Source organism: Crocodylus porosus, unplaced genomic scaffold (assembly GCF_001723895.1).
Source record: "Crocodylus porosus isolate Cpor-Errol unplaced genomic scaffold, CroPor_comp1, whole genome shotgun sequence".
Classification (NCBI taxonomy): Eukaryota; Metazoa; Chordata; order Crocodylia; family Crocodylidae; genus Crocodylus; species Crocodylus porosus.
The window spans coordinates 12,338,581-12,352,509 of NW_017728910.1; the positions used below are offsets into that span (position 1 = coordinate 12,338,581).

General features: G+C 45.3%; 1 protein-coding gene and 1 long non-coding RNA gene across 2 annotated transcripts in view; one reads left to right on the forward strand and one right to left on the reverse strand.

Moving 5' to 3' along the window:
* The window catches only part of LOC109308697, a 24,541-nt gene extending 18,887 nt beyond the window's left edge, over positions 1 to 5,654 (forward strand). Inside the window, exon 7 of the mRNA XM_019533128.1 lies at positions 5,474 to 5,654. Coding sequence (XP_019388673.1) covers positions 5,474 to 5,585 — 112 coding nt within the window. The 3' untranslated portion in view covers positions 5,586 to 5,654. The remainder of the gene's footprint in view (positions 1 to 5,473) is intronic.
* Positions 3,932 to 13,929, reverse strand: part of LOC109308698 — a 10,874-nt gene continuing 876 nt past the window's right edge. The window contains exons 2-3 of the long non-coding RNA XR_002100681.1: positions 6,015 to 6,021; positions 3,932 to 3,942 (exon numbers count right to left, since the gene is read on the reverse strand). This is a non-coding gene — a long non-coding RNA (uncharacterized LOC109308698). The remainder of the gene's footprint in view (positions 3,943 to 6,014; positions 6,022 to 13,929) is intronic.

Consider the following 13,929-nt stretch of genomic DNA (forward strand, 5'->3'; position numbering starts at 1 on the left):
TTACTTCTGTAGTGCTAACCAACGTAGCACTGCCGAGCCTATAAGGGTGCTGCAGGTTTTTCCTCCCAAGGTGGAGAACCTGGCATTTTTCAGTGTTAAACACCATCAGGTTCTCATCTGCCCATTTGCTGAGCTTGTCCAGGTCAGCCTGGATCACCCGCCTACAGTTGTCTGTATTCTTCCTCGAATGTTCTTGTCGTGCTTGGGAAACACTGCAATCTAGCAGTCAAGAGCGAACAGGCTCTAGGATGTTAGTTTAGGGCATGTGTACATGTGTGACAGAGCACAGGTTGTACCTGCCACTTTAAGAGGTTTCAGGCAAGCTCTGAGTAGCTGGCAGGGATGGTTTGGCCCAATTAGACGGTCACGTGACTGAAAGGGGGCCACTGGATTGGAGGAGGGCTGGGCAGCCTCAGTATAAGCCAAGGCCCTAAGAGTAAAGCCAGCAGTTACACCTTGGGAGCCAGAGGACCAATGTCACTCAGCCAGCAGACAGCAGCTCCCAGAACACCTGGAGGTTAGGGTACGAACCATGGGGATGGAGGAGGTTCCTGGTTCTGGGTAAGACCTGAAACTGCTCCCTGCTAGGGTTGGATGGTGTGGTGGAGCTGCCCGTGGTGGGCCAGTCTCCAGGAAATGCCACACTTGTGCCTCCCCAGTGAAAGGCAGGGTTGGAGCCTCATATACCCTCAGCCCCGCGCCCTGGTGGTTAGCCTATACAGATGGCAGGCCTGGGGTTCAGACATGTCAACAGACACCTGAGGCCTGAGTGGGATGTAGGCCAGGTTTGAGATCCCCGAGGCCAGAGAGGACCAGGGGCCAGAATCAGCCCAGTGTGTGGAGCGCTAGGCCTGATGCCCCGTTGTAGAGTTGGGTGGCCTGAAAGTCTGCAAAGAGCCAGGACCAAGAGTGCAAGAGATGAAGCCTGAAAGGCTATATAGAGTAGGGAGCCTAGATGGTCATGAAAGGCTATACAGAATGGGACAGTGTGACTGAGGCCCAGAGAGGGGCAGTGTGAATGAGGCAGAGCGAGTGTGGCCCTGCTACAGGTAGTATGAGAGAGCACAGGACTGAGTTTGGCCCAGTAAGGGGCCAAGAGAATTATGTGATGCCATCTGTGAGGCACAGAGTGTGTTATAAGTGGAGGTCCGGAGCCATGTATTTTGCCCTTGGCATCAGGGCAACCAAATGAGCAGCCCCCCACGTATAAATGCTAGAGGTGCGTGAAACAGGTCTTATTCGATGATTCGAATTTGGCCCAAATCGGGGTTTGATTCATTGATTCAGATCACTGTCCCAATTTGATCTGGCTGAATCTGAATCTGAATATTCAATGCTGATTCAGAGAATCAGCGATTCAGCCATAGACACAGCTTTAAATGTTTTTTCAACCTACCTCGAGGTACCAGGCATGTCTTGTGAATGCTGCAATGCTGAGGTGGATGGAGTGCCCCACAGGAGCGCGGGGGAGGAGGGGGCACATGCTAGGTGGTAAACCCAGAAGTGTACTGGAAGTCTGCCACCAAGCGCGCGCATGGCTGGTGGGCCAATTGGATCCTGAGCTTCATGGGGCCCTGGTCCTTTCCTTCATGGCAGCAGTGCCTCCTAGGACCACCCCAGCAGGCTGTTAGTGGACCAGATGCTGTCCCAGCTTGGAGGAATCACTTGGCTGGATACAACTCTTCCCTAAACCCACTGGGGCTTTCAGCACCCTGGGCACTGTCCCTGCTGCCCTCCTGCTGCCTGAAACCACCCAGGACTGATTTGGCTTACCCCTGGAGCAGCCCAGGAAGGTAGAAGGAGGGCAGCTTTGTGTGCTGGGGGCCAGAGAAGGTGGTGGGGATGGTGCACAGGGCTCTGGAAACCCACCGAGCCTGAGCTTCTCTGAGCCCACCCAGGCTTCCAGCACCCCATGCACTATCTCAGCCATCTTCTTTGGCCACCAGCACACCCAGCCACCTTCCTGATGCCTCCGCGCACTGCTCCAGGGGCAAGCCAACCTGTTCCTAGGTGGGAAGGCGGTGGTGACAGTGTATGACGTGCTCAGGTGCTGGAAGCCCTCGTGGCCTCAGGGAAGAGTTGAATCCAGACGGGTACTGCCTATGAGCTGGTGCAGCACCTGGCCTGCTAGCAGCCCAACTGGGCAGCCCCAGGGGACACCGCCAGGGTGGAAAGAAGGACTGGGGTCCCCCACAGTTTAGGGACCACTCAGCCTGCTGGCAGGTCACCCCCCAATCACTGGAGAGGCAGGGAGGCTGTGCAAAAAAAAAATGATCAGATCTCTTGCTACTTCTACCTTCAGCTGGCACCTGCAGCCACCAGGCTCCTACTGAAGAGAGAACCAGTGAGGGGCCTGATCCTTTTTTCTGCTGAGCCTGCCCACTAGGCCTGTGTGAAGTGGCTAGTATTCACTTTGGATTCTGATTCAGCCAATTCGGGGGACAGTGATTTGATTTGGTGATTCGAATCACTGTCCCGGATCAATTCAGCCAAATCTGATTTGGAGATTCAGCTGCTGCTGAGTCTTCAAATGACTCAGGCCCATCCTCTGCCCACTCTCCCAGCCCAGGCAATGACTGCTCTGCCCACCCCAGCTCTCAGCACTTTAAAAAAAAAGCCCTGACTCATCGGGTGCTGCTGGGCAGGGGAGCGATCCTCGCTGCCCCCCAGTGCCCTGTGCTGCATGGGGGACTCTGCATGAACCCCCCAACCCTCCCCAACCCACCCCCATGGCTGCCCTGCCCACCTCAGCTTCAGCCCTTTAAGGAAAAAAAGCCCCCAAAACCACAAACTCACAGGTTACTGCCCAGTGGGGGGCCACCCCCATGGCTGCCCTGCCCACCACAGCCTCAGCTCTTTAAGGAAAAAAACCCCAAGAAAAGCCCCCGCACTCACCCGTTCCCGCCAGCATGGGGTGATCCCTGCTGCCCCTCGCTGCTCAGTATTACATGAAGCCAGCGCAGGAGCCGGTGAGTCCTGAGTTTTTTTTCTTATAGGGCCGGAGCTGCGGTAGACAGGGCAGCTGTGGAGGGGCTGGAAGAGCGAGGGGGGAGTCTGGGGGCTCGTGCAGAGGCTCCCATGCAGTGGGGGGCAGCGGGCCTTTTTCCTAAAGCACCAGGAGCTGGGGTGGGCAGGGCAGCCATAGTGGGACCTGGGGGAGCAGACAGGGGATGTGGTTTGGCAGGGGTGCCCCCATGGTCCCCTCCCCCACCCCCTACTTACCGGCATGTAGTCTAGTTCCAGCTTCCCACTGCAGCAGGCAGGAACGGTCCAAATCATCAAAGCTTCTCTGAATCTTTTCTGAAGATTCGGAAAGCTTCAAATCACTTCAGACCTTTTTATTGGTCCCCTGATTGGATTTGGATTTCAAGCTTCAGCAACCAAATCGGGCTGAATCTCCTCCAAATCGAATCACCACCCAAAGCTTCGCAGAGCCCTTCTGCCCACCTCTCCTCTAGCTGGGGGAGTGAGCTGATAGCTGCATTGTTGCAATTTGCAACGTTGCAAACTAAACTACATGGGGATGCGGCTTAGTTTGCAACATTGCAAACTCATTTGGAACCCACCAATCTCATGCACATGTATTGTGTGATGCTATTAAACCACACAAAGGATCTTTTTTTCACATGTACAAGCGCCTTTAGAAATTAAATTGGTGTCCTTTGCTCAAGTTCAAAGGCAGTTAGTGTGGTAGTGTAGGATAGTCTTCACTCATTTAGATTCCTTTTCATTTAAACTCTCAGTTAAATCAATTTACATGATGCACCTATTGTATAGGGGGCCCCGAGCTGAACGATGTGGCAGGAGTCCAGAAGAAGGCGGTTGAAGAAATAAGCTCATGCAAGATTGCCCAGTCTCTCTTTATTGTAACCCGCTGTTAGTTACTTTTCCTTACATTCACCTTCTTGCTGTGTATGTTACACAGATTTAGGCTTCCTTGTGCTCAAGGAGTACAGGTACACATGAGCTGGTTTGAGCTAGCTAGCTCAGATACTCATAGCAGTTCATCCACAGCAGAACAGCCTTGTTTAATTTATGCTTCTTAGATATGTTTTACAGCTACATTGTGCTCCAGGCTTCTGTGGTTAGCTTTCTTCAAGCACTTGAGTTAGTTACTTCAAAGCTAGCTCAGGCATATCTATATACCTGCAGGCATATTATGACCACAGTGTAGACAAACCCTGGACTCAGTGGGCTAAATTCAAAAGGTAACACAAGTTACACTATGTAAAACATGGAGTAAGTAAACAAGTAAGGCTGAGCTGATGTAAAATGCACATGGAGAAAACCAAAAGGTGTAAGTTACACCAGCTCAGATTCCCTGTCCATGCCCATCTCTGCTTCGCTCTTACCCCATCACAGAGACTGAAAGCCCATGCAGAGGAATAACTTCCTTGGGGATCAGTAAAAGGTACTAAGCCAGTGTCTGCAGCATACTTCTGTTAGCCCCTCAGAAACCAATGCCACCAGGAAATTTCCAGAGAACAGCTAGTGACAGTCAGTTCTCATTACAAATACACAATCAGTCAGGTTGCCCTGTGAAGACTAGGACTCTGGGATGTTTCTTGGCCATGTTCACTCCATTCAGCAGAAATCTGAAAACTCCTCTTCCTCAGGGAGTGAAAGAGAAGGAAACTGTATGACTGCACTTTTTAAAGACATTTTCTTTAAAAAAATCTAAAAATAAATTCTATTAAATCAGAAGGCTGAGCTCTAGCTGTGAGCCAATGGAAATCTCGTGGAACATTATGTCATTTGCACACTAGTTACAAGGAGGAGCAAAGGGAGGGAAAGCCAGCGAGTATTTCATAATGCTGTCTTATTACGTTTATAGAGTGCCTCTCTCTCCAGAGAATTGGAAAGCAACTTATAAAATAACCAGAGTCGATTCATATGCCATTAAAGGCCAAGAACAGTTGGCATTAATGGCTGAAGCTAAAGATACAGAGAAAATCACTATTTTTATAGAATAATACACTGGACTCTGTAATGTCCAAAGAAGGTCTTGATGTACTGGTCCGTGATCAGGTCCATAAAGCAGATTAAGCAGAAGCCATATATAAAAGAAATGCAACTGCAGGAAAACACAGAAAATTCAGTGTTCTCTGTTACAAAAAGACAAAAATATGACATAAACATGCTCCAGTTTGTACCCTAGATCTCAGCTAGCTAGGAATTTCTAAACCTGATGCCTAAGATGAAGCTACAAAATCTTCGCCTTTGATACTTCAGACAATCAGCTTGACTCTGCTCTGTTGTACAAGTTTCATACCTATTGAAGACTTAAGAGAAGTGGAGACTTAGATATTTTTCTACCAGTTGTGTGAACGAGAACAACTCAGCTCTGATTCTGAATCCAGATTTCTATTTCCTCAAAGTTCAGCAGTATTGAAAATCAATGGTTGTGCTTTTGATCTAAACATTGTCCAAATAAATGCCTCCAAAATATTTTTTTCTTTGATTTCTCCTTTAGAGTCTTCTCCAGTTTGCCAAACTTGAAAATGTTGGATGGAGTCCCAAAACTGCCAGAGGATTGTCCACCACCCAAAATCAGATTTCTTTCAAAAATGTGTACTATACTGTAGCATCGTGTTTTGGAACAAATGGATTTGCATTGGTTAAGGGAATTTATAAGTCATGTATATAAATGTTATTTTTTCTGACCGAAAGGGTGAGATGTCTTTCTTGAAAATTTGAGCTATGTAAATGTGCAAGACGGAAAGGGAAAACAGAGACAGATTTTCAGTGTGTACATACATTTTTCATGTGTACATCCTTTTTCAAATATGTACATACATTTACATAATCATAACCAAGTGGATCTAGACAGAAACGTGTATGGACTACAGGGACTGCTAACTTGGAAAATCAGGTTGGGAATATCAGAAATAGGTCATTCTCCTATCCTTTCAGCATCCCAGTGTCTAGGTGCTCCGTACTTTTAAACGCACTGACAGATGCTACTCTGGCCAGATATAGATGTGCAGGCACGTGCAGTCTGTGGTGCCGCAAACCACTTTGCTGTGCCACAAGATGCACACCTGCCATATTAAAACATGCTGCAAATCTGCATTGTGGGGGGCAATATGTGCTACCAAGAAATCTCAGTAGCAAATAAAACTGGCGCGGAAAAATGCAGTGCAGCTCACATTGGAGGAACATGCACTGGCAGAGATGAAGGCAGGATCCTCCCAGGAGATGCTCTGGCTGCTGGCCAGAGTGTCTCCACTGTTTTAATTGTCCCCTGGCTCCTCCAGCATGGTGGGAGCCAGGAGGAGCAGGGAAACAGCAGTTTTCCAGAAGTGGTGCAATTTGTCCCACACCAAACCACATGTGCGGGGGCATGCATTGTGACAAAAAGTAGTGACACAAATTTGTGCTGCTACTATTTTTGCCACCGCAACTGCACACCCCTGCAGGTGGGGATGTGCCCGCTAAATAGAGCAAATGGGCCAGACTTAAAGGTACAAGTTAATGTGCAGACCATCTTACATTATCTTAGACTTTCTTACATTCAGTACAATCCAGTTAACGATATGTAAGAAGAGAATTGAATTTTGGTCTGCACCTCGTTCATTCACGTGAACATGGGTAAAATAAAAGTCAACATCTATTTTTATCCCTAACATTAATATACCCAGTTATATGTATAAACAGAGAGAAAAATCTGATTAGTAAGAAGTTTAAGTTGAACCTAATCACTTTCCAGAATACAACAGGACTTTAACATTTGACACCAATTCATTTAATAAAGAAAAGCAGAAATCTCTCATTAAATTATAACTTGCAAGCATTGTCTTGGTACCATAGCAAACCCAAAGGACAGAAAAGTTAACCCCAAATGTGGTATGTTGGGGTCGCTTTCTCTGAATGCCCCAAAATCCCAAGAATCAGAGGAAGCAGAACGTGAGAAAGAAAAGGAGACAGTAACTAAGTCCAGTTTTTTGGTTTTTCACTACAGAAGGTTCCTGCAACCAAATCCGTGATAAAAGAAGATGAGACACTGTGGAGGCTAAAGTCATTCCAAAAACCTCTTCAAGCATTTGAAAGTTATTATCTTTTGGGAAGAATATATTTCATTCCTTGTTTGGATACTGATCTTTGGAGTACTTTATACAGCAATGCAGATTTGATGGGCATAGACAAGCTGAATAATGGCTCAGAATTCTGTGTCAACTGGAAAAAAGAAATCAAAATATTCTGTTTGTCTGTGATTCTAGATCAACTCTTGAGCCTGATCTGACCAGTCAGATCATGGAGTGCTTGAATGTGATTTCATCGGGTGGGACATCTCTGTGCAAAGAGGTGCCTGTCTGCTTGGTTCCTTATGAACATGGGAAACAATCAAAGAAACAGCCCAGTTCTGCCCTCTAAAAGGGCTTTCTAGATCCAGGAGGGCAGCTCCCACTGCATGCAAGGCATGGCATCTGTGTGCGCATAGGAAGCAGAAGAGATATTAAAAGAAAAGGCATTAATTTTACAGAACAAGTTTAAAAATTAATTTCCTCATATCACTTTTTGGAACTCATTTTTTTTCCTCAAGGCAGATTAATGCTCAGAACTACAGACACTTGTGATGCATTAAAGCTCTGAAATTATGCAAGCATAGATTTTTTCCATATTCCTCATGCCACGAATCCATTGGCTGCTTTAGATTTATGCTGCGCATGAAAGTGTGTGTGTTCTCTGTCGACATGAGGGTGGGTTGATTGTGTGCATCTCCTTGTACGTGAAACATACTGTTGAATTTATTTCTGAGCTGAATTAGGTGGCAGTTCCATACAATCAGGTTTACTGCAATGAAGAACTCGTGGCTGGGTGGAGTATAAGGATTAACTTTAACACTAATGGGGGGTTAACACAACATTAAGGAGACTATGTCCAATTAAAAAGTCACATGAACGAATGTCCAGCTAATGAATGCCCTTTGTAATTGATAAACTCCTCCCAGCACTGGTCTTAAAATAGGCATCCTTCAAAAAAAGGTGAAGGTAAATGACAATGCAAACAGCTACATATTAGAGAAAGGCACGATTGCCAGTGAATGGAGATGAAGGCAGCAAACTCAACCATGGCAGCTGGGTCCCTGGGAATCCCTTTCTAATATGTCAGTGGCAAATTGTTCTAAGAATCGTTTTAAAACCGGGCCATTTGTGACCAAACAAAAATGAATGTCTTGTCCTGGTCTTACTCTTAGAGCAAGCCTTTTGCTTCACCTAAGACTCCTTTATTATAGATATAGTCTTAACTCCCTGAAGCCTTGAATCATTCGTGTTTCAGCCAACTGCATGAACCACATGAAGTTTCCTGGCTGAGGCAGCTGTAGAGCTGATGGCTTCACTTCTCACACCCGCTGTGGTAGGGAAAATCAATGTTTCACTCTTTTTTTTTTTTCCAGACAGCTCCACCTACACTGGCACACAACAACTAAGCCTGGCATGACTCAAATTCAATCACTATGTAGACCAGCAAAATCAAGGCTTGTTAAGAATATTGCTTAGCCCCAGGCTCAATCAACTGATGCACTTTTGCATGTGGATGTGAGGTGCATTTCAACCGTTTGTGGGAGGGAGGAGGGAAGGAAGAGAGGACAAAGGTTGTCTGCAAGATTCAATAGTGTGATGACCTAGGTGTAGAAAGGATGTTGTGTTTCAATATAATCCTGACCTGAGTGGGGATGGAACAGATTCGCCCACTTCAAAATGTTTTCTGGGGAGGGCTCTTCCAACTCCAGCCCTCACCAGTGGGGCTGCTCATCTTTCCCATAGTTTCATCTTCACGGAAATCGTGCAAAATACTCCATGAACCTGATCTCACATTTTTTAATTTAGAATAATCCTGCAACTGTGGGAGGAGAAACATATGCCCTGCCAAGGGCTGAATATGTTGAATCCACAGCCTGCATCCATTACCTGACTATCGTTGCCTGGTCTCAGATATTTCTTGAAGGGCAAGTGCTAAGAGAAAACCAGGAGGTATTATAACTCAGTGGGCATGCCTACATATTCATTAATGTGCAGTACTTATTGCACATTTAGTTTAGTCTTTGCTTAATGAACTACTAACTAAATGCACGGTAACTACAGTTACTGCACAGTAGCACCGGCACACGGTTTTTTGGTAACACTTACTGTGCAGTAGCCTAATAACACGGTGCAGTAGTGTATTAGCAAGGCTTTTGACCAGCACGCTACTGCAGTGTTATTAGGTTCCTGAGCAGTAAATGTCTCATGAAGATGCACCCACTATTGATGTATTATGCTTTAAATTCTTCCCACCAGGTCTTCCTACCTCAAGTTGCCAGTCTGAAGGATGAAGCGGTATTGTACAGTCAAACTCAGTACTACAGAAATCTTTCATTAAAATATGGTATGGCTACATATAATGGTTGACTGTCTGCCAACAGTACTGGAACACTGGCTCTCACCTAGGTAAACTGCAATGCTCAGGGACCTATGGAAACATTTTAGAGTGGACACTTCACTGGTGAGGCTATCATAAAATCTGTGGTGGTCCAGACCGCCTTGACATCAAGCTATGTAGTCCTTCTCTAACTGTAGCTTGTGACAGACTTCACCATAACCGACAATCACACTGGTTGATAACATCCTGACTGTCTTCTCCACTTTTTTGGAAGTTGAATAAAATCCAGCCTGCATTATAATGAATTTGGTGCAGCCGCCATTCCTGGGCAGCTCTAGTTTCAGATTCTCACTGTTCCTGTTATCTGAAACTATTAGAGCACAGAGTAAACTTGGCATATGGAGATGTCTCACTTGGGACTGTTTAGCCGAGAAAAGGGAAAACTGGATTGTTTTGTTCAGAATGGGCTTGTTTGCTCCATAATTGTCCTTCATTGTTCTGCTCTCCTTAAATGGTATCATGAAAAAAGGAAACTATGTGTTTTGTGGAAAACCGTGTACCTAAATTAAAGGACGTATGCTTTCTTTATTCTTATCTTCGTTCTAACATAAAGGATGCAAATACCAACAAACAGAATGCAGGAGGCTATATTCTGTCCTTTCATACATGTTGTAAAGCCTGGTAAGTAAACTGTTAGTCAGAAAGATATCCTTCACATTGAAATACAGCAAAAGAGCTATTCATAGATAATTTGCATCAGGACATTTATGGAAGACTCCCAGTTCTCACATGAACATAAATTCTCCTCCTTTGGGTCAGAAATGTAAATGCTGTTCTTAACCACAAGGTCACCAAGCCAATCTGTTTGAAAAATTACACTGAAATCCTGCCTGTTGTTTGTACGTTAGCTTGGGATAATACATAATAAATATCTTGGCACTTCATAAAAAAGGTTTAGGAGCCAGCCTTTAAAAAAATATTTAGGCACATAAAAATTCATATAGGTGTCAGATACTTAAAGGCGTCTAACTTCATCTGCCCATAAATACTTGTAAGGGTCTGGCCCTTTTATACTTACCAAAAACTTAAATATAACTGAAATTTTAAGCTGTTTTTTTAATGTTTCCTTCTAGGTGCTTTCCCCAGAAAATTTATTATACAAATAAAAATGACACTGACTGATGAAGCTAAAGGAGTGGCATGATATGTCATGCATGTGAGTGGCAAGCTGTTCTTCAAATAACAAAACTATCTCACGACAAGAAGGGGCAAACAACACAAAAGACCGACAGACCTGCATTTTGCATATTGGCTTTTATTCCACCCAGGAGAACACAAAACACCACCAGACTCTCCCCATGCCTGAAGAAGGGTGTTTGTGCCCAAAAAGCTTGCAAAGAACACTTTTTCCAACTATTTAGTTGGTCTAACAAAAGATATCACATTTACCCAAAGAACCTCGTCTGACTTAATAAGTGGCACTTAGCCATACAGGCAGAACATAATAAGGAAGCTTAAAAAATGAAAATCAGAATACAAACTTCCTGCCTTCATAGGGAATAGAAGACAGAAAAAAAATGAGACAAAGAATGTAATACAGTCCTTCTTGACTGAAAATGTATAAGAGGTAGGTAGGGCCATCTTCTCAGGAGCAAACTGGGGAAAAAAAAGGTCAAATGTAACAAGATTTCTTTCCACAGAAATGATTCTCAAACAATGAATAAGAAAGTAGAACAAATGTAAAAATTGGGGCAGATGTAAAAGTTAAAAGATGGAAGAAAGGAAGATGCAGCAAGCAATAACCATCCATAAGATGGCAAGTTTAAGGCCTCAACTTCTTGTCTTTGTAAAACAAAAAGGGCCAGTACCAGCAAGGTATGCTGGGAAGGGTTTCTAAGTGAAGGTGGATGTGTTTAAAAGGTTGGTAATGATCTTTTCATCACAAAGAGAGGTGCTTTTGGAACTAAACTGTATTTTCACCATTCTGGGACATCGTGGTTGGGTTAAGATCCATCCCCAAATTTTCAAAGCTGATGCTCAGTATTTGGAAATAGATACATTGACCTCTCTCCTGTCATAAAAGTAGAGAAGCTTTTAGGAATACTAATTGCATCTTGCATGAACTTCTGTTATGCTTTTCTCTTTCTATTCCAGGGGAGTCAGCACTCCCTTGCACTGTGCATTTTTAACCACCTTTGAGGAACTGTCTAAGAGCAGGAAATGCAGAGCTATATAGTAAGGATGACTTGAAGTAGAGCTATTAATCATGTCTCCATTAAATGATATTTTCCATGCTGAGAGATTATAAATGTAACTGTGCTGGGGAATTCCCCGATGTGTGGCAGCTTGTTGCTCCCAAATGTACATGCAATCTGGATGGATGTTTCATATATCAGCCCCCAAAGGCAGCTGCCACCTTGCGCTGGTTCCCTTAGTTGTAATTAGGAAGTGGCTGATCCTCCTCTGAGTGCACACTGGCGCAGATCTCATAGATTTCCTTCCACAGGAATGAGCCTCAAACAATGCATAAGAAAGTAGAACAGAAGCTGTTTCATCCCTTCCTGACAGCAAGCTAGTTACGCCTTCATAGGATTTGTTTTTATTGTTCTAATTCTCATAGATGCAGAATCCTAGAGAAGCATTAAGTAAGAATCAGAGATTCGTGCTGATCTCAGTTACAACACATAGAAAGGCTGGAACATGCTGGATGCTGGTAATTTTTAGCCACTTTGTTTCAATGAGATTTAAATGAGACATTCAGCATCAACAATGTGGCACAGGGGAGACTGGGGAGATGCAGCAATTACATTCCAGCTGTTTGACTGGACAAGAGCCACACCGTTAGACAGAGAAAGCTTACTAGATACATTTCAACATCACTAGCTAACTAAAAAATGCCAGCGTTTCAAGGTTTGTGGCAAATTTTTTGGATTCAGAATTAAACTAACACTGTCCGGCCCTCATTCTTGCTCTCAGCCTTCCTATCACACTCACAATGAACTCTAACCTTATTTTGACTGAGGGAAGACTCCGAGTTCAAACTATTTCTTCTCCCCAGGGCTGATACCAGCGAGAAGGCAGCACAGACTCTGGGAAGGATTACATATTGACAGGTACTGGAATGAGCCCCTGGTCTAATGGATGGATGCTTGGGCCAAACACTGCTTCATAGGCAACAACCAACCCTGTCAGATACAGGCAGTCCTCGACTTACAACATTTCAAGTTACAACAGTTCACACTTACAATGTTTCTAAACTGACACTCTGTTTCAACTTTCTGATGTCAGTTTTGACTTTACAATGCTTGATCTGATATGACACCATGACAGCAAACGAGGGGATGACCTAATTGGCAGCCTAGTGATCGATGGGAAGCTGGGTGACAGCAACCACGATCTGATCATCTTTACCATCCACCATAAAGCTGGCAAGTCAGTCAGCAACACTGAAGTCCTCGACTTCAGGAAAGCTGACTTTGACAAGCTCAGGAGGCTTGTCAGGGAGGCCCTAAGGGACCACGACCCCAGGGAGGGGGGAGTTCAGGAAGAGTGGTTGCTCCTCAAGGGAGCGCTCCTCAGTGCACAAGCTAAGTCTATTCCATCTCGGGGGAAAGGCAGCAAGAAGGCACAGCAGCCCCCCTGGCTCTCCGGGGACCTAGCGGACCTCCTGAGGCTAAAAAGAAAGGCCTACAAAGGATGGAGGAGGGGATTCACCTCCAAGGAGGAATATTCCACACTAGTCCGGTCCTGCAGGGAGCAAACCAGGAAAGCCAAGGCTGCAACTGAACTCCAAAAAGCTTTGAGTATCAAGGACAATAAAAAGTCCTTTTTCAGATATGTGGGGAGCCGGAGGAAGAGCAAGGGCAGTGTTGGACCCCTGCTGAACCAGATGGGACAACTGACAATGGACAGCCAGGAAAATCCAGCCTATTAAATGGGTACTTTGCATCTGTCTTTCATGAGTCCCATGGGACGCCCATGCCCTCTATGGGACAGGGAGGTCCGGGTGAGGGAGATCCCCTGCCCTCCATTAATGCTGACCTCGTGAAGGAACAGCTTGACAGGCTGGATACCTTCAAGTCAGCCGGCCCTGACAGTTTACATCCCAGGTACTCAAGGAGCTGGCGAGCGTCATAGCCCAGCCCCTGGCACAGATCTTTGAGAACTCCTGGTGCTCTGATGAAGTGCCCAAAGACTGGAAGAAGGCCAATGTGGTGCCTAACTTCAAGAAAGGGAGGAAAGTGGATCCAGCAAACTATAGGCCCATCAGCCTGACCTCTATCCCAGGGAAGGTCTTAGAAAATTTTATTAAAGAGGCCATCCTTAATGGACTGGCTGACACCAACATCCTGAGGGATAGCCAGCATGGGTTTGTTGAGGGTAGGTCTTGCTTGACCAATCTCATTTCCTTCTACGACCAGGTTGTAATTGATGGCAGTCACTCATCACGGTGTCCTGTGACCAGTGGGGTCCCTCAAGGCTCTGTCCTTGGACCCATATTGTTCAACATCTTCATTAATGATGTGGACATTGGAGTCAGGAGTGGACTGGCCAAGTTCGCCGATG